The following is a 26,612-nucleotide window of genomic DNA, read 5'->3' as shown; positions in this document are numbered from 1 at the left end:
GGCAATGTAACGTTCATGCTGTTTTTCCAGGAAATGTTTTTCAGCTCTTGAGCTAACTTTGATCAAGGTTTTATGGTTTTGTTTTTCCTTTTCACTGTCAGTACCCCCCCCCCCCCAGCATTCTGGTGCCCTTAACATCTATAACGGTTGACGGATCATATCTTAGCGTCGGAGGCTTGTGCATTCACCACATTTTGTGCGCCTGTTCTGAGATGTAATTCCTCGCACTTTGACTGAAGCAATTGTTGATCTCTTGCAAATGGATGTGTTCTAGCTAAAGATTCTCTTTAAGAACATAGACACTGAAATGGATGTGTTCTAGCTAAAGATTCTCTTTAAGAACATAGACACTGAAATGGATGTGTTCTAGCTAAAGATTCTCTTTAAGAACATATACACTGAAATGGATGTGTTCTAGCTAAAGATTCTCTTAGAACATAGACACTGAAATGGATGTGTTCTAGCTAAAGATTCTCTTTAAGAACATAGACACTGAAATGGATGTGTTCTAGCTAAAGATTCTCTTTAAGAACATATACACTGAAATGCATTTCTCATGACACTGTTTTGTTTAGATAGAGAGAGGAGAAGTGTTTCTGTGAATAGTCCTGGAGCGTCTTTTTAAAATCCTGTGTCCAGAAAAGTGGATCGGCAGTATAGGCACATGTATATTGTTGCATTTCTCTCTCTATATATATATACACATTCCTACACCCAAACAAGGGCACTGCGTTCATCCACCTCTGGCCTGCTCGCCTCCCTACCACTGAGGAAGTACAGTTCCCGCTCAGCTCAGTCAAAACTGTTCGCTGCTCTGGCTCCCCAATGGTGGAACAAACTCCCTCACAACGCCAGGACAGCGGAGTCAATCACCACCTTCCGGAGACACCTGAAACCCCACCTCTTTAAGGAATACCTAGGATAGGATAAGTAATCCTTCTCACCCCCCCCCCCCTTTAAGCTTTAGATGCACTATTGTAAAGTGACTGTTCTACTGGATGTCATAAGGTGAATGCACCAATTTGTAAGTCGCTCTGGATAAGAGCGTCTGCTAAATGACTTAAATGTAAATGTAAATTTCTATAGACATATATACATACACACATATATACTTAAAACATTTTTTTTTTACAATTTTTCATAAAATGTTTAATATATTAATATATTATATTTTTGTCTATATTCAACTGGTAAAGGTTCATTTAGATATACATGAACCTTTACCACACTGTGATTTCAACCACCTGAAAGTACAACCAAATTCCAACGGAAAAGCGACGTCTGATTGCTTGTTTAGTGGTCATCTGGGCGTATTACCGCTGCGCTTTCAGCCATTTAAAAAGCACACAACAAAAGATGGGAATCTAACGTCGGCCATTTTGTATTCATACAACTTAATGTGTTACCACTGTGCTTCATCTAATAGCTCAACCAAATGACATGGATTGCAGTTGAGAGGACAGTAAAAAAAGGACATCGTGCAAGTGATCAACGCTGTTCGAGATTCTGCACAGATTCTGATATTATTTGTGGAGATGCCCACAGGACTTCGACGAGGATGCTACCAGCACCGCTGCATTTTTCAACGGCAAAAAATGAAAACACGAAGCCGAATCAACTCTTTTGTCCTTTTAAAACCTGCTGTATGACATCTGCTGTACATCTGCTTGAGCTTGGGGATAATAAATCAAATGTGACTCTGGATGCAACACGATATTAGGAAGGTGTTCTTAATGTTTTGTACACTCGGTGTATTTAGACAAGGGATCTCTCAATATTCATCATCACGATAGCACATTGGTAGTAGTCAGTGACAAATAACAAAGCTAACCTGGTCTGGGTTTAAACCCCGGATGGGAGACCAAACGAATAGCTGTAGATGGATCAACTCTCCAGTAGGAGGTGCTGCCCAGCCTATGGTTTCATTTCTGATAGTGGAGTTAAAATTAACACCTGCCAAATGCGCTTCGATTTTGGCATTGGGGGTAAAGATGTCTATTTTACCAGCCAGTTACGTTGGCGAGTTGTCAGGATTCCACATTTCACTCCCGTTTGTGACTAAGAATAGTCAAGTATGATTACATTTAGAGTCAAATAAATGCCGCAGGTTTTCAAATGATTTCTGCCGTTTTGTTTCACGGCGGGTAAATGAATCGCTCAAAGTCAAAGAACTTCAAATCCTTTCGTCTATCCCACCTCAAGCTGCAACACTGCCTGGGCTAGGGGTTGTGCGCACGCCAAGAGCGGATTGAAAGATTTGTTTTTCGAAGCGCTGTGCAAGGGTATGACAGTTGGTCTACTTTCCTTGAAATGAAAGTCTACTGAAGTGAGACTTTGGGCTAATTGACATCGTTTGTTCACAAGCTAGGTTGTTTTTCAATGTTTGAGTTCCAACTGCTCGGGAAGATAAGATAAGACAACGCAGCTATTAGTCAGACTCCATCTCACAGGCACATGACTCTCAAGCCGTGTTACCAGGTGACCTCCCGCCCTTAAAGGGACAAGTGAACATTTTTTTTATCTCATTTGTGATATTTTGGTTAAACGGCTCAGGTCGCAAAAAAACATCAGAAATTAAACAATATACCACATTACTTCTTACAAGTAATACATTTATTGTTTTGGAAACATTACAAAGCATGCTCATCTGTTTTTGTGTGTTTTGTTAGAGTCATTTTAGCGGGAGGAAAATATTCTGGCTGTTAAACCATTTGAGTGGCAGGAGCTTTTTAAAATCTATCTGACAGTGGCTGGTGGACCACAAATATAATTTTAGAACCTGGTTACAATGACGACAATCCTGTGGTTGACGTTTCACACTCAAAACAACAGTTTACGTTGATGCCTTTTATGTCAAATCCAATGTATTGCCCAAGTAGAAGCCACATCAAAATACAAAGACAAATTACCCAAAAAGCCATTTCAGTTAACATCCATATTCTTTTCTGCGTTTCTCCAACATGCCAATATTTAGAAGTCAGCTTTCTTAGGTTACTATAGACATCAAGAGTTTCATTTATATTTTGTTTTGACTATAGACATCAAGAGTTTCATTTATATTTTGTTTGTCCATTCTGTGAGGCATTAAAGTTGTGATTTTGCGTAATGTCCATAAACGCTGCAGTTGCCCCTCTACTGCTTGGGCCAAGTACAAAAAAACAACATATAATAATACATTAAAAAGAGGACACTTTTAAGATGAAAATTCTGCTAAATCGGAGCTGGAGGAACAGAAAACAAAGACGCAGCACTGCATTGTTGGCTTCCTCTATTATTGAGAGAGAAGAGAGACTGAGAGGGACAGAGGGGAGAGAACGAGAAGAGAGAGCTCTAGCGAGAAGACACACAGAGACAGGGGCGCTCTTAATTTTTGGATTTAAAAAACGTTCCCGTTTTAAACAAGATATTTTGTCACAAAAAGATGCTCGACTATGCATATAATTGACAACTTTGGAAAGAAAACACTCTGACGTTTCCAAAACTGCAAAGATATTATCTGTGAGTGCCACAGAACTGATGCTACAGGCCAAACCAAGATGAAATTTCAAACAGGAAGTGCCCCAGATTTTGAAGGCGCTGTGTTCCAATGTCTCCTTATATGGCTGTGAATGCGCCAGGAATGAGCCTACACTTTCTGTCATTTCCCCAAGGTGTCTGCAGCATTGTGACGTATTTGTAGGCATATCACTGGAAGATTGACCATAAGAGACTACATTTACCAGGTGCTCGCTTGGTGTCCTCCGTCGAAATTATTGCGTAATCTCCAGCTGCGTGTATTTTTCCATTTGCTTCCGAGGAGAAACCGAACTGCCACGAATGACTTATCATCGAATAGATATGTGAAAAACACCTTGAGGATTGATTCTAAACAACGTTTGCCATGTTTCTGTCGATATTATGGAGTTAATTTGGGAAAAAGTTTGCCGTTGTAATGACTGAAATTTCGGGGGTTTTTTCTTAGCCAAACGCGATGAACAAAATGGAACGATTTCTCCTACACAAATAATATTTTTGGAGAAACTGAACATTTGCTATCTAACTGAGAGTCTCCTCATTAAAAACATCCAAAGTTCTTCAAAGGTAAATTATTTTATTTGAATGTTTTTCTTGTTTTTGTGAAAATGTTGCCCGCTGAATGCTAGGCTTAATGCTATGCTATTTATCAATACTCTTACACAAATGCTTGTGTAGCTATGGTTGAAAAGCATATTTTGAAAATCTGAGATGACAGTGTTGTTAACAAAAGGCTAAGCTTGTGAGTGAATATATTTCTTTCATATCATTTGCGATTTTCATGAATAGTTAACGTTGCGTTATGGTAATGAGCTTGAGCCTATGATTACGCTCCCGGATACGGGATTGCTCGACGCAAGGAGTTAAACGGAGACTGCCGGCGAGCGAGTGGCGGTGCATCGTACCAGTTTCCATGCGTAGCTGACGTTGTAGGCCTCCCTGCTGGGGTCTCGTAGCCGGTTGGTGTGCCAGGACAGAGAGGAGTTGGTGGGCACAGCTATCACCTGACTGCCCAGGGGCAGACTGGAGCGACACAGGGAGCAGGAGGGTTAGCAACAACAATCAATACTGTTCGTACGATAACACCGAGCGTGAATTGCAGTCCATAAAAAAAAAAAAAAAACATCTCCGATTACAATATGTAAATAAAGATTGCAATAACAGATTGCAATACATTAGTAGCCCACCTCGAGTTTCCAGCATCGACACAACACTGGTGAAACCGCACCTCTCGGTCATAGGCCCCCTAAACCCTAACTCACCGGAGTATGTTGTCCCGTACTACGGGGAACCCTGGGATGTTTTCATAGTGGATGATATCAGTGTGCAGCGGAGGCTCGGTCATCAGGTAGGGCCGTGTGAGGGACGGGTGCATCAGGGTGTAACCTGGGTAACCAAAAACAACGGCAGAACAGCGTTGTCAGGGGATCTTCACAGGATCGAAACCCGCCTTACGCCAGGGGTGAGCTACTGCTCCCCTAACCATTCTCCAGGCAGGCACCAGTGAACTCAGAGCAGCAGTAAGCTATGGAAGAGTGAGAGCCCTTAGGAGGGAGGAGGGAATGAGGGGGGAGGGGTTGTACTTTAATGAGGGTAAACAACCGGCTTGGCCCAGCGCCAGTTCTACGGCTGTCTGTTTCTAGCAGCCAGCCGGAGGGAGCAGGTTCTCTCTGACAGAGAGAGAGAGACACAGACAGACAGAGAGAGACAGACAGACAGACAGAGAGACAGACTGACAGAGAGAGAGACTGACTGACAGACAGAGAGAGAGACTGACTGACAGAGAGAGAGACTGACTGACAGAGAGAGAGACTGACTGACAGAGAGAGAGACTGACTGACAGAGAGAGAGACTGACTGACAGAGAGAGAGACTGACTGACAGAGAGAGAGACTGACTGACAGAGAGAGAGACTGACTGACAGAGAGAGAGACTGACTGACAGAGAGAGAGACTGACTGACAGAGAGAGACTGACAGACTGACTGACAGAGAGAGACTGACTGACAGAGAGAGAGACTGACTGACAGAGAGAGAGACTGACTGACAGAGAGAGAGACTGACTGACAGAGAGAGAGACTGACTGACAGAGAGAGAGACTGACTGACAGAGAGAGAGACTGACAGAGAGAGAGACAGACAGAGAGAGAGACTGACAGAGAGAGAGACAGACAGAGAGAGAGACAGACAGAGAGAGAGACTGACAGAGAGAGAGACTGACAGAGAGAGAGACTGACAGAGAGAGAGACTGACAGAGAGAGAGACTGACAGAGAGAGAGACTGACAGAGAGAGAGACTGACAGAGAGAGAGACTGACAGAGAGAGAGACTGACAGAGAGAGAGACTGACAGAGAGACAGACTGACAGAGAGAGAGAGAGACTGACAGAGAGAGAGACTCAGAGAGAGAGAGAGACTGACTGACAGAGAGAGACTGACTGACAGAGAGAGACTGACTGACAGAGAGAGACTGACTGACAGAGAGAGACTGACTGACAGAGAGAGACTGACAGACAGAGAGAGAGACTGACAGAGAGAGAGACTGACAGAGAGACTGACAGACAGAGAGAGAGACTGACAGAGAGACTGACAGACAGAGAGAGAGACTGACAGAGAGAGAGAGACTGACAGAGAGAGAGACAGAGAGACTGACAGAGAGAGAGACTGACAGAGAGAGAGACTGACAGAGAGAGACTGACTGACAGAGAGAGACTGACTGACAGAGAGAGACTGACTGACAGAGAGAGACTGACTGACAGAGAGAGACTGACTGACAGAGAGAGACTGACAGACAGAGAGAGAGACTGACAGAGAGAGAGACTGACAGAGAGACTGACAGACAGAGAGAGAGACTGACAGAGAGAGAGAGACTGACAGAGAGAGAGACAGAGAGACTGACAGAGAGAGAGACTGACAGAGAGAGAGACTGACAGAGAGACTGACAGAGAGACTGACAGAGAGACTGACAGAGAGACTGACAGAGAGACTGACAGAGAGACTGACAGAGAGACTGACAGAGAGACTGACAGAGAGACTGACAGAGAGACTGACAGAGAGACTGACAGAGAGATTGTTAGCAAAAACCTAACCTTCGCTAGCCAGCCATGGAAATGTCCTCCTTTATTTGAAAAGCATCCGCAAACATTGACTTGTTAAATGCAGCCGTTGGTGACACTCGGCCTCTAAAGGCCTAAAATGAGTGGCAGAAGAGTAGCGAGCCAAAACTCCACCTCTGACTCAGTCGCTCTCTCCCTGTGTGAACAGAACCACTGTTACCCTGGACAGCCCTGCCCTGCTGTGGTGATGTCACCTCGCGGCCTGTCAGTGGGTCTGTCAGTCTGGCCGTGTGTCACAGCCAGGTAGTTCCCCTAATGGGGTGTAAACTTCATGACTTTCCCTCTGAGGCCTGCTGACCTGGACCCACTCAGACCACCACGTTCATATTCCTACTGGACCTCCCAGTCAGTCAGGGCTCTGAAGAGCCACAGACATCTGTCCAGGGATGAGATAGGACTTGCCAATGGAACCTGTTCTCCAGGAGAATAATTGCTCCAGTAGGAGTTATATTAACTGCACACCAGGTTTTTCTGAGCCTATGCAGAAGTGTGCGTGTGTGCGCGAGGAAAGCGCTTCAAGTTTTAATAGTCGTACGTAAGGGATACACGTGGTACTCGTCGCCCGACACAACAAGAAATTTAAAAAAGACAAGAACACAAACAAACTAAAATGTCAGTAGAATACAAAGAGAAATAGTTACGGTACCTTTGTTGTCTATGAGGAAGGTGTAGGAGGCCAAGGAATCCTGGTGGTAGGTGACGTCCTCTAGAATGTAGGCCAGGTTCACGTCTACTCCCACCACGCCTAGCAACAGGTTGCCAAAGTAACATGGCCGGCTCGCCGTCATGATGAAACCTGCAGGATGGAAGAGACGAATGGTTAAACAACGGCACTGATTTTCACCGAGAGCTGAGAATCAGATTTTTTAGGTCCCAACTATATTTTTAGGTCCCAACTACAGTTTTTAGGTCCCAACTATAAGCAAAAAAATTACAGACAGGCATTTTTTTAATTTAACTTAACGGAAACTGGCCCAGGACCAGTTGTTAGCAACCCCAGTCTCACATGGGGCCCTGGTAGGACAGACCAAAGCAGAACAGGTCTAGCATATATTTGTTAACACTGATTTAGGATCAGATCACTGTACCCTAGCTCTAACCTTAACCATAATGACCCTAACAGTAAGACTGGCCCTGGGTCAGTATATAAACCCACAGTCTCCCATGGGTCCCCGGTACGGCTGGCTGAAGTTAATCATGCGCTTGGGGTCAGATTTTATAAACCAAACATTAACAGTGAGCCACTAAAACAAACTGATCTAGGACCAGTTGTTAACCCACCGTCTCCCATGGCGTCCTGGTAGGACAGGCTGAAGCGGGCCAGGTCAATCATGCGGTTGGGCAGGTTGATGTAGAAGCGTCCCACGGTGGTCTCCAGATTACTGAGCTGGTTCAGGACCATCATGCTCCCTTTCACCACCGGCAGCGCCGAGCGGTCGGGCACGCCATACTTCAGCGAGTTCTGCTCGGCCAGGTCACGCAGGAACGCCAGCTCCTTCAGACCGGTCACGCCCTCTGTGGAGGAGGGGGGGGAGGGAGAGAGAGAGATTTTAATCATTTTGCGGCTTCCTGATTCAAAGCGACACGATTCGCTGATACACTGACACACCGACTCGCTCATCCCGATCGTTCTCACTGGGGGCATAAAAAGCAGCCACCTCGGAGATCCTTGCTTAAGTCCCCCAGGAATATTCCTTTATCATAGAGGACACACGAGCACGACCTCTCCAACATGGCTGGCCCGACAGCTGTCACTGGGCACATTTGACAGGGTTTAATGTGGAACGCATGCCAGCCAGGGGGGGGGGTCAAGCCTATTGCATACAGTCTGACCAGATGATAGGAGGTGAAGGAATTCAAGTCGATACAGCCAGGCGTGTGTGGACCGCAGGGTCAGACTGGACGTCAGAGCCAGCTTTTGGTCGTAGACGAACGTTTGGCGTTCTCTGTAAACTCCACGAAAATAATCTGTGGCCGATTTGACTGGTCACTGTTAAAGAAGGCATAAATCATTCTCCAGGGCATTTTCGAGAGATCGAGTCGGTCCGTGATCCGCAATCTGGCAACAGAGCAGTAACAGCCCATTTCCTCAACATTTCCCTTTCCAGCCATTTGGCCCTTCTGGTTCCAGCATCTCGTCGAAACGCGCGCACCCACTAAGTTCAAATGTCAGAGTTGATGCGGGAGAAAAGACCATAGATCACCGTTTGACAATCAACAGCTCACATCTAGACACATGGACCTCTATCGACTGATTACAGTCGCCTGCGGTGCACAAACAAGAGCTTTCTGGATACAACGCTACTCAATTTAGCACGATTGTATATTTCCCAATCTTTTTCAGCGCCGACCCTTTTAAACAAGCAGCGCTTGACTGTAACACACACACACACACACACACACACACACACACACACACACACACACCCACTCCCCCTTTGAACTCTTTAGACTCGAGGCTCTCTCCGGGTCTCTCGTTTTAATTTCCTCATGAAAAAAGTATTTGTGCTAATTCCAGACTAATGCAGGGCCTGTGGAGGGGTCTCTCTGTCTCGGACGTGGACTGAAGGACGAGGAGAAGGGGAGGGGGGATAGACGGGTAAAAGAGAGGGACAATAGAGAGGGGGGAGGTGGACACATCACAGACACACTGCAGAAAACAAAAAGCCCTTTGAGGTTCCTGAGCACCTCTTCAGTCCACACTCCCCCATTCACCCAGCCCCCTTCCCATATGATACATCCATCCCAACCCCCCTCATCCCCTCTCACACCTTCCTCCTCCCCCATCCAGGTGGGTAAGTCCAGCAATAGCACCCATGACAAACACCCCCCTTCCCCTCTCACACCTTCCTCCTCCCCCATCCAGGTGGGTAGGTCCAGCAATAGCACCCATGACACATCCACCCCCCCCATCCCCCCATCCCCTCTCACACCTTCCTCCTCCCCCATCCAGGTGGGTAGGTCCAGCAATAGCACCCATGACACAAACATCCCCCCCCCCTCATCCCCTCTCACACCTTCCTCCTCCCCCATCCAGCTGGGTAGGTCCAGCAATAGCACCCATGACACAAAAATCTACTACTGATCATGAATTGGTATGTTGGTCACATTACAAAACATACTGGATTCTGAATTCCAATTGTAAAACCACCCGTGACGCGTTCGGTCATAACCATGACATGTCCTTTTCTCTTGACTGAGCGAATCTCCATGTGATTTCCTGACCGTAGACAGGTGCGATTTCGACCACAGGCCGACCGTGCGTGGTGGAGGGTCCCTACCGTTCATGAGGGCGTAGGTGAGGATCATGACTGAGTTGTTGAGGTGACGGTTCTCCTCTTTGACCACGCGCAGGGTGTCCCTCTTCTCGTGCTCCGACGCGTCTCGGGACGTGATGCCAGACGACAGGTAGATGATCACCATGTCCGTATCTGACAGGTACACACACAAAAAAAGTAATTACACACGTCCTTGTTCATGAACCCTTCAACTCACAAATTATTGAACTCGAGTCACATTTATTTCAACCATTTTTTAAATATTTTTTTTTTACAAATACATTGCCACAAGTGTTGACAAATAACAAATTGCCATTTCCTATAGAACAAGCCAGTGCTAAAGACTGCATTTCCCATGGTGCCCTGTTCTTACTGGTGAGTTGGCGGGTGATATTGCTGGTGTTCCGGAGCAGCTGGAAGGCCTTTTGGAAGCCCAGTGCGTGCAGGGTAGGACTGTCGGAAGCCTTGAGGTTGTTGACGAAGGTGCTCATCTTCCTCTTGGTCTCGCTGGTGGCAGGAGACAGGTAGCTCTTATAGCACGGGTCCAGCGAACAGGACCGCACCGCCTCCGCTGAGGACAGGATCGAGACCTGGGGGGGAAGAGGGAAACAAAGACGGACACGCACCTTAGCCTTAATCACAGACGCATTCGAACGACAGAAACTTCTGAGATGAAGATTGTCCTCAATGGGCATATGTAGTTCTTAGTGTCAGAGGGAGAGGAGAGCGAATATGGATGACTTTTCACGGGGATAATGGGGGGGTCGGGGGGTGGTGAAGGGGAATTGGGGCAGGGCAGGAAGTTAGGAATGTGTAATCAAATCAGAAGAAGAAGAAGAAGCTCCTCACCTTGTCATGCTCGTCGACGGAGCTGAGGACGACGAGCGCAGCGTCTCTGGCGATCTGCAGCTGTGTGTCTGTAATGGTCACGCCGTGATCGATGATCACCACGATGTGTTTCGATTGGGGCCGCACCGCCGACACGTACACTGGCCTGCGAGAACACACACACGGCACACACACACACACACACACACACACACACACACGCGTGATGAGGACACACACGGCACACACACACACGCGATGAGCACACACATGGCACACACACACGCGCCGCACATACCCGTACACACAGATCTGTCACATACACTCAACACAATCCCACTCAAAAACATACACAAACACAATAATCTGTTTAGAATGGTGTTTTATTGAGCCCCGGCTGGTAACCCTATCCCTTATATCCCCACTCTTATATCCCCACTCTTATATCCCCACTCTTATATCCCCACTCTTATATCCCCACTGCTTCACGGTGGCCTGAGCTGAACCGAAAGTTCCCAGGGCTGTCCCCTCTACCTCCGGCTGCCCTGAGCCCTCCGCACACTGTTTTCACAAGAGATCCTCTTCCCAGGACTACTGTTGCTTTTGGGAGGCACCGCCAACGCCTTTCCAACCATCACCACCCTTTTGTCAAGCTCCCTATTGCCAAACCCGTGTGTGTTGGACAAACCTAGTCTAGAGCTGAAGTGACCGAAAGGCATCAGTTGTATTTTCCTATTAAAATCAGCTACGTGTAGATTTGTTTTGCATTGTAATTGCTGAAAATGTCCATAGTATCTGCAGTAATAGTGGAATGATCGTGTTTCCCCATTTTTATGGCGTGTGTGTGTTTTTGGGCCCATACAAAGTCGTATTCTGATTATGCAGCCTTCCTTTTCCACAACAAAAGACAGTCCGCCCGTCTTCTATCGTCTTCTACCGTCAGATGGGTAGGCTGCACCCTCCCTCTTTCCCATCAGCGTCACTCAGAGTGCTGGTCATCTCCTCCCAAGCAGAATCAACAACGGCCGAGTTGGGCAGTAGAAAACGATCTGGTTGCTAAAATTTAAAATGTTTCCCCAATTTCAGTGTGTGACAAAATCAAGCAAAACACATGGAATCATTGTACCATCTAAGTAGACACTAGTCTGATGGGTGACAAGATATTGTCAAATTGAGAATGAAGAGACTGATGATGCAGCGTGCACCGGCGAAAGGAAACGATTGCGATAGCAGGAAAGAGCAGATTCTACGGTAAACGAATTCACCTTGTTCTCCCAAACAACTGTCGAAATTGTGCGGATGTGCTGGGTTTCAAAATAGGACTTTTTCCTGGAATAAGCTCAGCGAGTCCCTCGTACTGGCGACAATCAGCAACAGCCTTTATTTAATTCTGTTATGTTCCATTATATTCTTACTGTAAAATGTGTGTGTTGACAGTAGTAGGTCAGGGGAATATAGTCGCGTCGGGTCTGCTAAATGAACAAGCTGATTTCACTGGAATAGCAAAGCCATATAGCCTTGGCTATGAAGCGGAGACAAACACAACTCAAAACAAGCTCTTTTGTTATTTTGAAATAAATGGTATTTTATGACCTTTCTGGAACAAAATACGAATGGATTTCTTTGCGATTGTGTATATTCAAATGTTAGATTGGCAGCTGTTGGTACTCGCCGAGGCCCTGCTATTCTGCTGTTAAATATGCATATGTCATTTTGACCTTTTCGGTAGGAATGCTCAGAATGTCTTTATGATATTTGTTTCAAAGTATTGTTAGAGTGTAGAAAACACGTATTTAGGAAAACTCAGGGAAAGGTTTCTATTGAAATTAAGATATTGAAATTGCAAAATGTAAAGACGGTCAGAATGACAGTCTTGGTGGTTCTGGTCTTTAGTCCACACTTGTCTTTGTAGCCAGCCAGGGTGAGGGCGACCTCATTTTTCTCATCGCTGAACGCCAGCTGGCTGGTTGCGAGACACTGGCCTTTGCGTATTTGGGGAGAGAAAGAGAGCGAGACACCGACAGAGACACGAGAGAGAAGAGAGAGATGTCTTTCAACAGGCTAAGCCAGAGAAACCACAACAGTTGGTGAGAGATTCCAGTGGTCTTCACTGGTCTCAGAACACATTCCTGCCCGGGGCATCAAGGGCATTTGTGGTCAGGGAGTCTGTCCTTCTCAGAGAGGAGAGGAAACCCCAACAACCCAAGAGCAGAGGATAAATACTATTTACATGTCCTCTTCACTGCGCCACACAGGAACAAAGGAGAGGGAGGAGGTGGAATAGAAGAAGAGTGCTTTTCCGTTTCCTCTTTGCCCAGGAGGTGACCATCTTGGAGAGTCAAGAGCAATATCCTTGATGTGGCCCAGCAAAAAGTGAAATGTGTGAGGAATGTGCAGTCAGTGAGGATTTACTGTTACAATAATGACTCCATTCTTGCCCGTGTGCTTTGGGCTAGTTGACTGTGCTGTTTCTCTGAGTGATGCTGTGTGATAGTGTTGCTGGTCTGCTAGCGTGACAGTACCTGCAGCGGTGCTCGTAGTTGCCCTTGCAGTGGAACTTGTGGGCGGGGAACACAGTGAAGATGCCCTCCTCTGAGCTGAAGTACTGCCACTTGATGCCCGGGTTGGACTTCAGGTTATCTGCCAACACTACAGAGGAGAGAGGAGCAGAGAGAGAGGTCAGTTTTGTAAAACGGTAGGTAGGATTAATACTCAGAGATCCTGAGAGAGAGCCATCCTGAGAGAGAGCCATCCTGAGAGAGAGAGCATGCGAGAGAGAGAGCCATCCTGAGAGAGAGAGCATGCGAGAGAGAGAGCATGCGAGAGAGAGAGCCATCCTGAGAGAGAGAGCATGCGAGAGAGAGAGAGAGCCATCCTGAGAGAGAGAGCATGCGAGAGAGAGAGAGAGAGAGAGAGAGCATGCGAGAGAGAGAGAGAGAGAGAGAGAGAGAGAGAGAGAGAGAGAGAGAGAGAGAGAGAGAGCATGCGAGAGAGAGAGAGAGCCATCCTGAGAGAGAGAGAGCATGCGAGAGAGAGAGAGAGCCATCCTGAGAGAGAGAGAGAGAGAGCATGCGAGAGAGAGAGAGAGAGAGAGAGAGAGAGAGAGAGAGCCATCCTGAGAGAGAGAGAGAGAGAGCATGAGAGAGAGAGAGAGAGAGAGAGAGAGAGAGAGAGAGAGAGAGAGAGAGAGAGAGAGAGAGAGAGAGAGAGAGAGAGAGAGAGAGAGAGAGAGAGAGAGAGAGAGAGAGAGAGAGCATGCGAGAGAGAGAGACAGCCATCCTGAGAGAGAGAGAGCATGCGAGCGAGAGATCCTGAGAGAGAGGTAGGGTTGATACAGTGCAAAATTGGAGGGAATATTCTGGGAGATGAAGTTTTGCAAAACAAAGCAAAGAGCTCCTTTCAGGTCTATCATTTCTCTCTCCTTCACCCACTTTTTCAAATGAATTGTCCTACGGAGGGGATTCATTCTGGTCTCTCAGACACCAGTCAGAGTCCACTGGTAGATGGCGAAGCTTTCCATATCTCCTCTAGTCTGTGTGTGTAAGGTGAGTTCCAGCTCACATCCTATCAGGCCCCGCATAAACTCACAATCCCAGGGTGCATGTGTCCCACAGGATATCAGACTAAACTACTTATTCCTGCTGTATAACCGAGACGTTTTTTAATCGTTTCACTATAGTGTGTGCTCTTAGTAGTCATACAAGGGGCCGTTGGCATGCAACACACGACAACACAAGGCCGAGCTATTTTAAGCCAAACCTTTTCGCTCAGAGCATCAACAAAAAGTGATTTTAAATAGATAAAGAGAATTTAAGATTTCCAACTAGCAACAGATAAAGGCTGACATAACACCAACTTTTACTGGATCGTTGTACTGCTGCACTGCAGGCTGATATAACGGCAGCATCTGCCAGGGAACAAGGCCAAAGCGGCCGTCTAAACAGACTTATTGGGTCAGAGGAGACGGCAGAATCCTCAGAGAGATCAGATCACAAACCCTGCAGCTTCCTCTCTGGGGGGAGGAGAGAGAAAGAGAGAAAAGTAGGAGAAGAGAGCGGGAGAGACACAAATAGAGACAGATTCCTGAACCCGTGTCCAGTGGTGTAAAGTACTTAAGTAAAAAAATACTTTCAAGTACTACTTACGTAGTCTTTTTTGGTATCTGTATTTACTTTGAAAGAAAATGTAGTTTTTACTCCATACATTTCCCCTGACATGTAAAAGTACTCGCTACGTTTGGAATGTTTAGCAGGACAGGAACATGGTCCAATTCACACAATCATCAAGAGAACATCCCTGGTCATCCCTACTGCCTCTGATCTGGAGGACTCACTAAACAGAGAACATCCCTGGTCATCCCTACTGCCTCTGATCTGGAGGACTCACTAAACAGAGAACATCCCTGGTCATCCCTACTGTCTCTGATCTGGAGGACTCACTAAACAGAGAACATCCCTGGTCATCCCTACTGTCTCTGATCTGGAGGACTCACTAAACAGAGAACATCCCTGCTCATCCCTACTGCCTCTGATCTGGAGGACTCACTAAACAGAGATCATCCCTGGTCATCCCTACTGCCTCTGATCTGGAGGACTCACTAAACAGAGAACATCCCTGGTCATCTCTACTGCCTCTGATCTGGAGGACTCACTAAACAGAGAACATCCCTGGTCATCTCTACTGCCTCTGATCTGGAGGACTCACTAAACAGAGAACATCCCTGGTCATCCCTACTGCCTCTGATCTGGAGGACTCACTAAACAGAGAACATCCCTGGTCATCCCTACTGCCTCTGATCTGGAGAACTCACTAAACAGAGAACATCCCTGGTCATCCCTACTGCCTCTGATCTGGAGGACTCACTAAACACAAATGCGTTGTTTGTAAATTATGTCTGAGTGTTGGAGAAAGTTTGCTTTAATACAAGAAATTTGAAATGATTTACACTTTTACTTTTGACACTTAAGTATATTTCAAACCAAATACTTTTAGACTTTTACTCAAGTAGTATTTTACTTGAGTCATTTTCTATTAAGGTATCTTTACTTTTACTCAAGTATGACAATTGGGTACTTTTTCCATCACTGTGTCAATAGAAACGTGTGTGTGTGTGTGTCAAGGAAGCTAGATAACCACAAACATGTCACCGTTGAAATCATTTGGCCGCGACAGGTCAGAGCTAGCTACAACACTAACCATACAGAGTCAACAACATGAACACCGAGTACCCACAGACCAACACGACACTACAACATGCTAGGACACGGGAATGGATATGGGTTAGCGGCACGCTAGCATTTCCTACGGCTACTATTTCCTGCGGTTACTGAGCATAGGCGCGCCAGCTTGCCATACATCTGCGCTCTAGGCCACTTCATCCATCTCTTCCTGTATAAACAGGAACCACTTGGGATGGTGACCGTCTATAAAAGAGTATGTATACATCGGCTCGGCTGCCAGCACTTAATCCCGCCACCGGTGTTTAGAAAACACTAGAACCACATAGACGACAGGCTGAGGGAGCGCCGTTTCCTCGAACCCCTCCATCCGCACTCATTACTCAATCACACTTCCCATTCCCGGCCCCCCTCCTCACAGCTCACTGACACTTTGGCTAAGTGCAGAGGGGTTAATGTGTCCACTGGGCGGGGTTGGGAAACTAACCGCACTCGCATGGAAGCAGTGCCCGGAGTGACGTGGGAACCGCCACAGAGAAATGGGTGTGTCAGAGGAGGTGAGGAGAACAAGAACCAGAGCGACGTGGGAACCGCCACAGAGAAAGGGGTGTGTCAGAGGAGATGAGGAAGGAAAGCAGAAGGAAAGGACGAGTCCCGGGGAAAAACCAGATGTGAAACGTCACCCAACACCTTCTTCGTATTGGCTACAACCGGTGCCATCGCTCACCTCTTCCTGCCCTCATTTATTCCCTCCCTTCTCTTGCTCCCCCCGGTCATTTATTCCCTCCATTCTCTTGCTCCCCCCAGTCATTTATTCCCTCCCTTCTCTTGCTCCCCCCAGTCATTTATTCCCTCCCTCCTCATGCTCCCCCCAGTCATTTATTCCATTTATTCCCTCCCTCCTCATGCTCCCCCCAGTCATTTATTCCATTTATTCGCTCCCTCCTCATGCTCCCCCAGTCATTTATTCCATTTATTCCCTCCCTCCTCATGCTCCCCCAGTCATTTATTCCATTTATTCCCTCCCTCCTCATGCTCCCCCAGTCATTTATTCCATTTATTCGCTCCCTTCTCTTGCTCCCCCAGTCATTTATTCCATTTATTCCCTCCTTCTCTTGCTCCCCCAGTCATTTATTCCCTCCCTCCTCATGCTCCCCCAGTCATTTATTCCATTTATTCCCTCCCTCCTCATGCTCCCCCAGTCATTTATTCCATTTATTCGCTCCCTTCTCTTGCTCCCCCAGTCATTTATTCCATTTATTCCCTCCCTCCTCATGCTCCCCCAGTCATTTATTCCATTTATTCCCTCCCTCCTCATGCTCCCCCAGTCATTTATTCCATTTATTCCCTCCTCCTCATGCTCCCCCAGTCATTTATTCCATTTATTCGCTCCCTTCTCTTGCTCCCCCAGTCATTTATTCCATTTATTCCCTCCCTCCTCATGCTCCCCCAGTCATTTATTCCATTTATTCCCTCCCTCCTCATGCTCCCCCAGTCATTTATTCCATTTATTCGCTCCCTTCTCTTGCTCCCCCAGTCATTTATTCAATTTATTCCCTCCCTTCTCTTGCTCCCCCAGTCATTTATTCCCTCCCTCCTCATGCTCCCCCAGTCATTTATTCCATTTATTCCCTCCCTCCTCATGCTCCCCCAGTCATTTATTCCATTTATTCGCTCCCTTCTCTTGCTCCCCCCAGTCATTTATTCCATTTATTCCCTCCCTCCTCATGCTCCCCCCAGTCATTTATTCCATTTATTCCCTCCCTCCTCATGCTCCCCCAGTCATTTATTCCATTTATTCGCTCCCTTCTCTTGCTCCCCCCAGTCATTTATTCCATTTATTCCCTCCCTTCTCTTGCTCCCCCAGTCATTTATTCCCTCCCTCCTCTTGCTCCCCCAGTCATTTATTCCATTTATTCGCTCCCTTCTCTTGCTCCCCCAGTCATTTATTCCATTTATTCCCTCCCTCCTCATGCTCCCCCAGTCATTTATTCCATTTATTCGCTCCCTTCTCTTGCTCCCCCAGTCATTTATTCCATTTATTCCCTCCTCCTCATGCTCCCCCAGTCATTTATTCCATTTATTCGCTCCCTTCTCTTGCTCCCCCAGTCATTTATTCCATTTATTCGCTCCCTTCTCTTGCTCCCCCAGTCATTTATTCCATTTATTCGCTCCCTTCTCTTGCTCCCCCAGTCATTTATTCCATTTATTCGCTCCCTTCTCTTGCTCCCCCCAGTCATTTATTCCATTTATTCCCTCCCTCCTCATGCTCCCCCAGTCATTTATTCCATTTATTCGCTCCCTTCTCTTGATCCCCCAGTCATTTATTCCATTTATTCCCTCCCTTCTCTTGCTCCCCCAGTCATTTATTCCATTTATTCGCTCCCTTCTATTGCTCCCCCAGTCATTTATTCCATTTATTCGCTCCCTTCTCTTGCTCCCCCAGTCATTTATTCCATTTATTCCCTCCCTTCTCTTGCTCCCCCCAGTCATTTATTCCATTTATTCGCTCCCTTCTCTTGCTCCCCCAGTCATTTATTCCATTTATTCCCTCCCTTCTCTTGCTCCCCCCAGTCATTTATTCCCTCCCTTCTCTTGCTCCCCCAGTCATTTATTCCCTCCCTTCTCTTGCTCCCCCAGTCATTTATTCCCTCCCTTCTCTTGCTCTCCCCAGTCATTTATTCCCTCCCTTCTCTTGCTCCCCCAGTCATTTATTCCCTCCCTTCTCTTGCTCCCCCAGTCATTTATTCCCTCCCTTCTCTTGCTCCCCCAGTCATTTATTCCATTTATTCACTCCCTTCTCTTGCTCCCCCCAGTCATTTATTCCCTCCCTTTCTCTTGCTCCCCCCAGTCATTTATTCCCTCCATTCTCTTGCTCTCCCCAGTCATTTATTCCCTCCATTCTCTTGCTCCCCCAGTCATTTATTCCCTCCCTTCTCTTTGCTCCCCCCGGTCATTTATTCCCTCCATTCTCTTGCTCTCCCCAGTCATTTATTCCCTCCCTTCTCTTGCTCCCCCCAGTCATTTATTCCCTCCATTCTCTTGCTCTCCCCAGTCATTTATTCCCTCCCTTCTCTTGCTCCCCCAGTCATTTATTCCCTCCCTTCTCTTGCTCCCCCAGTCATTTATTCCCTCCCTTCTCTTGCTCCCCCAGTCATTTATTCCATTTATTCACTCCCTTCTCTTGCTCCCCCAGTCATTTATTCCCTCCCTTTCTCTTGCTCCCCCAGTCATTTATTCCCTCCATTCTCTTGCTCTCCCCAGTCATTTATTCCCTCCATTCTCTTGCTCCCCCAGTCATTTATTCCCTCCCTTCTCTTGCTCCCCCGGTCATTTATTCCCTCCATTCTCTTGCTCTCCCCAGTCATTTATTCCCTCCCTTCTCTTGCTCCCCCAGTCATTTATTCCCTCCATTCTCTTGCTCTCCCCAGTCATTTATTCCCTCCCTTCTCTTGCTCCCCCAGTCATTTATTCCCTCCCTTCTCTTGCTCCCCCAGTCATTTATTCCATTTATTCCCTCCCTTCTCTTGCTCCCCCAGTCATTTATTCCATTTATTCGCTCCTTCTCTTGCTCCCCCAGTCATTTATTCCATTTATTCCCTCCTTCTCTTGCTCCCCCCAGTCATTTATTCCCTCCATTCTCTTGCTCTCCCCAGTCATTTATTCCCTCCCTTCTCTTGCTCCCCCAGTCATTTATTCCCTCCCTTCTCTTGCTCCCCCCAGTCATTTATTCCATTTATTCCCTCCCTTCTCTTGCTCCCCCAGTCATTTATTCCCTCCCTTCTCTTGCTCCCCCAGTCATTTATTCCCTCCCTTCTCTTGCTCCCCCAGTCATTTATTCCCTCCCTTCTCTTGCTCCCCCAGTCATTTATTCCCTCCCTTCTCTTGCTCCCCCAGTCATTTATTCCCTCCCTCCTCTTGCTCCCCCAGTCATTTATTCCCTCCCTCCTCTTGCTCCCCCAGTCATTTATTCCCTCCCTTCTCTTGCTCCCCCAGTCATTTATTCGCTCCCTTCTCTTGCTCCCCCCCAGTCATTTATTCCTCCCTCCTCTTGCTCCCCCAGTCATTTATTCCCTCCCTTCTCTTGCTCCCCCCAGTCATTTATTCCCTCCCTTCTCTTGCTCCCCCAGTCATTTATTCCCTCCCTTCTCTTGCTCCCCCAGTCATTTATTCCATTTATTCGCTCCCTTCTCTTGCTCCCCCAGTCATTTATTCCATTTATTCCCTCCCTTCTCTTGCTCCCCCAGTCATTTATTCCCTCCCTTCTCTTGCTCCCCCAGTCATTTATTCCCTCCCTTCTCTTGCTCCCCCAGTCATTTATTCCCTCCCTTCTCTTGCTCTCCCCAGTCATTTATTCCCTCCTTCTCTTGCTCCCCCAGTCATTTATTCCCTCCTTCTCTTGCTCCCCCAGTCATTTATTCCCTCCCTTCTCTTGCTCCCCCAGTCATTTATTCCATTTATTCACTCCCTTCTCTTGCTCCCCCAGTCATTTATTCCCTCCCTTCTCTTGCTCCCCCAGTCATTTATTCCCTCCATTCTCTTGCTCTCCCCAGTCATTTATTCCCTCCATTCTCTTGCTCCCCCAGTCATTTATTCCCTCCTTCTCTTGCTCCCCCGGTCATTTATTCCCTCCATTCTCTTGCTCTCCCCAGTCATTTATTCCCTCCCTTCTCTTGCTCCCCCAGTCATTTATTCCCTCCCTTCTCTTGCTCCCCCAGTCATTTATTCCCTCCATTCTCTTGCTCTCCCCAGTCATTTATTCCCTCCCTTCTCTTGCTCCCCCAGTCATTTATTCCCTCCTTCTCTTGCTCCCCCAGTCATTTATTCCATTTACTCCCTCCCTTCTCTTGCTCCCCCAGTCATTTATTCCATTTATTCGCTCCCTTCTCTTGCTCCCCCAGTCATTTATTCCATTTATTCCCTCCCTTCTCTTGCTCCCCCCAGTCATTTATTCCCTCCATTCTCTTGCTCTCCCCAGTCATTTATTCCTCCTTCTCTTGCTCCCCCAGTCATTTATTCCCTCCCTTCTCTTGCTCCCCCAGTCATTTATTCCCTCCTTCTCTTGCTCCCCCAGTCATTTATTCCATTTATTCCCTCCCTTCTCTTGCTCCCCCAGTCATTTATTCCCTCCCTTCTCTTGCTCCCCCAGTCATTTATTCCCTCCCTTCTCTTGCTCCCCCCAGTCATTTATTCCCTCCTTCTCTTGCTCCCCCAGTCATTTATTCCCTCCCTTCTCTTGCTCCCCCAGTCATTTATTCCCTCCCTCCTCTTGCTCCCCCAGTCATTTATTCCTCCCTCCTCTTGCTCCCCCCAGTCATTTATTCCTCCCTTCTCTTGCTCCCCCAGTCATTTATTCGCTCCCTTCTCTTGCTCCCCCCCAGTCATTTATTCCCTCCCTCCTCTTGCCCCCCAGTCATTTATTCCCTCCCTTCTCTTGCTCCCCCCAGTCATTTATTCCCTCCCTTCTCTTGCTCCCCCAGTCATTTATTCCCTCCCTTCTCTTGCTCCCCAAGTCATTTATTCCCTCCCTTCTCTTGCTCTCCCCAGTCATTTATTCCCTCCCTTCTCTTGCTCCCCCCAGTCATTTATTCCTCCCTTCTCTTGCTCCCCCAGTCATTTATTCCATTTATTCCCTCCCTTCTCTTGCTCCCCCCAGTCATTTATTCCTCCCTTCTCTTGCTCCCCCAGTCATTTATTCCCTCCCTTCTCTTGCTCTCCCCAGTCATTTATTCCCTCCCTTCTATTGCTCCCCCAGTCATTTATTCCCTCCCTTCTCTTGCTCCCCCAGTCATTTATTCCCTCCCTTCTCTTGCTCTCCCCAGTCATTTATTCCCTCCCTCCTCATGCTCCCCCAGTCATTTATTCCATTTATTCACTCCTTCTCTTGCTCCCCCAGTCATTTATTCCATTTATTCCTCCCTTCTCTTGCTCCCCCAGTCATTTATTCCATTTATTCCCTCCTTCTCTTGCTCCCCCCAGTCATTTATTCCCTCCCTTCTCTTGCTCCCCCCAGTCATTTATTCCCTCCCTTCTCTTGCTCCCCCCGGTCATTTATTCCCTCTCTCTTTCCTCTATTACAGTCTTTGTCCTCTTCTCGCTCCTAACCATCCTCTCAGTCCTCCTCTGGGTAATCTGCCTGCTCCTGCTCCTCCTCCTGGTTGTTTAGACTGGGTCGAGACAAATGGGGACGATGAATGCTAGAGGCTTGAGGTCAAGACAGCCTGAGAAATGGAGGCCTGGTGGTAACATGAACTCCTGATGGCTGCCTTGGGGAAATAAACTCTGGGGGACGACGATGAATCATCCTAATCTGTTCAGAGGTGGAGCTGCCGTGAATTTGGACGGAGAGGGTGCGAGAGACGGAGGCAGGTAAGAGAAGGGGGCTGTTAAAGAGTTTCTACAGTCCTAACAGAGGAAGGGTTAGTGTGTGTGTGTGAGTGAGAGAGAGCGGTTGGCTTTGCCAGTGTTTCCACACCGAGACCGAAAAAAGAAATGACATTAGCGAGAGTGGGATTAGAAGTAAAAAATAATTGAGGCAAACGCTGCAGCTGCTTCAGTACAGTCGGCAATGGTCATAAACTAACATAACGTCTAACCGCAATCATAGCGCTCTCGTTGTGGTTTGTTTGGAGTGTGGATGTCGACTGGGAGTGTTCAGGTGCCGAGGTCAAAATGTATGACGTCAATCACGTCCGGTTGTGATTTTGCGTGATTGGCTAACAGCGGTGCAACAGGGGCGTATGGCAAGGCTCGACAAAGCCCCCTGATGTAGAATGATTGTTTCTATTTTTAAACATCCTCTTACTGAATGGAGAAGCAGAACAGAGATCGAGGGAGGGGGATTTAAAAGAAAAATTATGTCAGAATTTTCAGCGCATTAAACAAAATCACTATTCTTCGATCAAAAGAGAGAGAGTGGGAGAAAGAGGATTGGAGAGAGTGGGAGAAAGAGGAGGGGAGAGAGTGGGAGAAAGAGGAGGGGAGAGAGTGAGAGAAAGAGGAGGGGAGAGAGTGAGAGAAAGAGGAGGGGAGAGAGTGAGAGAAAGAGGAGGGGAGAGAGTGAGAGAAAGAGGAGGGGAGAGAGTGAGAGAAAGGGGGGAGAGAGAGTGGGAGAAAGAGGAGGGGAGAGAGTGGGAAGAGAGAGGAGAGAGTGGGAAGAGAGAGGAGAGAGTGGGAGAAAGAGAAGGGGAGAGAGTGGGAGAAAGAGGGGAGAAAGAGGAGGGGAGAAAGAGGGGGGAGAGAGTGGGAGAAAGAGGAGGGGAGAGAGTGGGAGAAAGAGGAGGGGAGAGAGGGGAGAAAGAGGAGGGGAGAGAGTGGGAGAAAGAGGAGGGGAGAGAGGGGAAGAGAGAGGAGAGAGTGGGAAGAGAGAGGAGAGAGGGGAGAAAGAGAAGGGGAGAGAGTGGGAGAAAGAGGAGGGGAGAGAGTGGGAGAAAGAGGAGGGGAGAAAGAGGAGGGGAGAAAGAGGAGGGGAGAAAGAGGAGGGGAGAAAGAGGAGGGGAGAAAGAGGAGGGGAGAAAGAGGAGGGGAGAAAGAGGAGGGGAGAAAGAGGAGGGGAGAAAGAGGAGGGGAGAAAGAGGAGGGGAGAAAGAGGAGGGAGAAAGAGGAGGGGAGAAGGAGGGAGAGAGGGAGAGAGGGAAAGAGGAGGGGAGAGAGTGGGAGGGAAAGAGGAGGGGAGAGAGGGGAGAAAGAGGAGGGGAGAGAGAGGGAGAAAGAGGGGAGAGAGGGGAGAAAGAGGGGGAGAGAGAGTGGGGAGAAAGAGGAGGGGAGAGAGGGGAGAAAGAGGAGGGGAGAGAGAGGGAGAAAGAGGAGGGGAGAGGAGTGGGAGAAAGAGGAGGGGAGAGAGGGGGAGAAAGAGGAGGGGAGAGAGGAGGAGAAAGAGGAGGGGAGAGACTGGGAGAAAGAGGAGGGGAGAAAGAGGAGGGGAGAGAGTGGGAGAAAGAGGAGGGGAGAAAGAGGAGGGGAGAAAGAGGAGGGAGGGGAGAAAGAGGAGGGGAGAAAGTGGGGAGAAAGAGGAGGGAAGAGAATGGAGAAAGAGGAGGGGAGAGATTGGGAGAAAGAGGAGGGGAGAGAGTGGGAAGAGAGAGGGGAGAGAGTGGGAGAAAGAGAAGGGGAGAGAGTGGGAGAAAGAGAAGGGGAGAGAGTGGGAGAAAGAGGAGGGGAGAGAGTGGGAGAAAGAGGAGGGGAGAGAGTGGGAGAAAGAGGAGGGGAGAGAGTGGGAGAAAGAGGAGGGAGAGAGGAGGGAGAAAGAGGAGGGAGAAAGAGGAGGGGAGAGAGTGGGAGAAGAGGGGAGAGAGTGGGAGAAAGAGGAGGGGAGAAAGAGGAGGGGAGAAAGTGGGGAGAAAGAGGAGGGGAGAAAGTAGGGAGAAAGAGGGGAGAAAGAGGAGGGGAGAGATGGGAAGAGAGAGGAGGGGAGAGAGGGGAGAAAGAGGGGGAGAGAGTGGGAGAAAGAGGAGGGGAGAGAGTGGGGAGAAAGAGGAGGGGAGAGAGTGGGAGAAAGAGGAGGGGAGAGAGTGGGAGAAAGAGGAGGGAAGAGAATGGGAGAAGAGGAGGGGAGAGAATGGAGAAAGAGGAGGGGAGAGATTGGGAGAAAGAGGAGGGGAGAGAGTGGGAAGAGAGAGGGAGAGAGTGGGAGAAAGAGAAGGGGAGAGAGTGGGAGAAAGAGGAGGGGAGAGAGTGGGAGAAAGAGGAGGGGAGAGAGTGGGAGAAAGAGGAGGGGAGAGAAGGGAGGGGGGAGAGAGTGGGAGAAGTGGGAGAAAGAGGAGGGAGAGTGGGAAGAGAGAGGAGGGGATTGAGTGGGAAGAGAGAGGAGGGGAGAGAGTGGGAGAAAGAGAGGAGGGGAGAGAGTGGGAGAAAGAGAGGAGGGGAGAGAGGGGGGAAAGAGAGGAGGGGAGAGAGGGGAAAAGAGGGACAAAGAGGAGGGAGAGAGAGAGTGGAGAAAGAGGAGGGGAGAGAGTGGGAAGAGAGGAGGGAGAGTGGGAGAAAGAGGAGGGAGAGAGTGGGAGAAAGAGGAGGGGAGAGAGGGGAAGAGAGAGGAGGGGAGAGAGTGGAGAAAGAGGAGGGGAGAGAGTGGGAAAATAGGGACAAAGAGGGGGGAGAGAGTGGGAGAAAGAGGAGGGGAGAGAGTGGGAAGAGAGGAGGGGAGAAAGAGGAGGGAAGAGAGTGGGAGAAAGAGGAGGGGAGAGAGTGGGAAGAGAGAGGAGGGGAGAGAGTGGGAGAAAGAGGAGGGGAGAGAGTGGGAGAAAGAGGAGGGGAGAGAGTGGGAGAAAGAGGAGGGGAGAGAGTGGGAGAAAGAGGAGGGGAGAGAGTGGGAGAAAGAGGGGAGAGAGTGGGAGAAGAGGAGGGGAGAGAGTGGGAGAAAGAGGAGGGGAGAGAGTGGGAGAAAGAGGAGGGAAGAGAATGGGAGAAAGAGGAGGGAAGAGAATGGCGAAAGAGGAGGGGAGAGAATGGAGAAAGAGGAGGGGAGAGAGTGGGAAGAGAGAGGAGAGAGTGGGAGAAAGAGAAGGGGAGAGAGTGGGAGAAAGAGGAGGGGAGAGAGTGGGAGAAAGAGGAGGGGAGAGAGTGGGAGAAAGAGTGGGAGAAAGAGGAGGGGAGAGAGTGGGAGAAGAGGGGAGAGAGTGGGAGAAAGAGGAGGGGAGAGAGGAGGGGAGAAAGTGGGGGGAGAGAGAGGGGAGAAAGTAGGGAGAAAGAGGGAGAAAGAGGAGGGGAGAGAGTGGGGGAGAAAGAGGAGGGGAGAAAGTGGGAGAAAGAGGAGGGGAGAGAGTGGGAGAAAGAGGAGGGGAGAAAGTGGGAGAAAGAGGAGGGGAGAGAGTGGGGAGAAAGAGGAGGGGAGAGAGTGGGAGAAAGAGGAGGGGAGAGAGTGGGGAGAAAGAGGAGGGGAGAGAGTGGGAGAAAGAGGAGGGGAGAGAGTGGGAGAAAGAGGAGGGGAGAGAGTGGGAGAAAGAGGAGGGGAGAGAGTGGGAGAAAGAGGAGGGGAGAGAGTGGGAGAAAGAGGAGGGAGAGAGTGGGAGAAAGAGGAGGGAGAGAGTGGGAGAAAGAGGAGGGGAGAGAGTGGGAGAAAGAGGAGGGGAGAGAGTGGGAAGAGAGAGGAGGGGATTGAGTGGGAAGAGAGAGGAGGGGAGAGAGGGGAGAAAGAGAGGAGGGGAGAGAGTGGGAGAAAGAGAGGAGGGGAGAGAGTGGGAGAAAGAGAGGAGGAGAGAGTGGGAGAAAGAGGGGGACAAAGGGAGAGGAGGGGAGAGAGTGGGAGAAAGAGGAGGGGAGAGAGGGGAAGAGAGGAGGGGAGAGGGGAGAAAGAGGAGGGGAGAGAGTGGGAGAAAGAGGAGGGGAGAGAGTGGGAAGAGAGAGGAGGGGGAGAGAGTGGGAGAAAGAGGAGGGGAGAGAGTGGGAGAATAGGGACAAAGAGGGGAGGGAGAGTGGGAGAAAGAGGAGGGGAGAGAGTGGGAAGAGAGGAGGGGAGAGAGGGAAGAGAGTGGGAGAAAGAGGAGGGGAGAGAGTGGGAGAAAGAGGAGGGGAGAGAGTGGGAGAAAGAGGGGAGAAAGAGAGAGAGTGGGAGAAGAGGGGAGAGAGTGGGAGAAAGAGGAGGGGAGAGAGTGGGAGAAAGAGAAGGGGAGAGAGTGGGAGAAAGAGGAGGGAGAGAGTGGGAGAAAGAGAAGGGGATTGAGTGGGAAGAGAGGGAGGGGGAGAGAGGGAGAAAGAGAGGGGAGAGAGTG

General features: G+C 48.6%; 1 protein-coding gene across 1 annotated transcript in view; it reads right to left on the bottom strand.

Annotated features, from left to right (window-relative positions):
* LOC124038026 (VWFA and cache domain-containing protein 1) overlaps nt 1-26,612 on the bottom strand; it is a 111,817-nt gene that overhangs the window by 22,301 nt on the left and 62,904 nt on the right. The window contains exons 5-12 of the mRNA XM_046353390.1: nt 13,252-13,378; nt 10,751-10,895; nt 10,275-10,491; nt 9,905-10,054; nt 7,905-8,138; nt 7,270-7,419; nt 4,776-4,899; nt 4,419-4,536 (exon numbers count right to left, since the gene is read on the bottom strand). Of these exons, the coding sequence (XP_046209346.1) occupies nt 4,419-4,536; nt 4,776-4,899; nt 7,270-7,419; nt 7,905-8,138; nt 9,905-10,054; nt 10,275-10,491; nt 10,751-10,895; nt 13,252-13,378 (1,265 nt within the window). The remainder of the gene's footprint in view (nt 1-4,418; nt 4,537-4,775; nt 4,900-7,269; nt 7,420-7,904; nt 8,139-9,904; nt 10,055-10,274; nt 10,492-10,750; nt 10,896-13,251; nt 13,379-26,612) is intronic.

Source organism: Oncorhynchus gorbuscha, linkage group LG06 (assembly GCF_021184085.1).
Source record: "Oncorhynchus gorbuscha isolate QuinsamMale2020 ecotype Even-year linkage group LG06, OgorEven_v1.0, whole genome shotgun sequence".
Classification (NCBI taxonomy): Eukaryota; Metazoa; Chordata; class Actinopteri; order Salmoniformes; family Salmonidae; genus Oncorhynchus; species Oncorhynchus gorbuscha.
The sequence above is the reverse complement of the archived record's forward strand: the minus strand, read 5'-3'. Positions and strand labels throughout refer to the sequence as shown.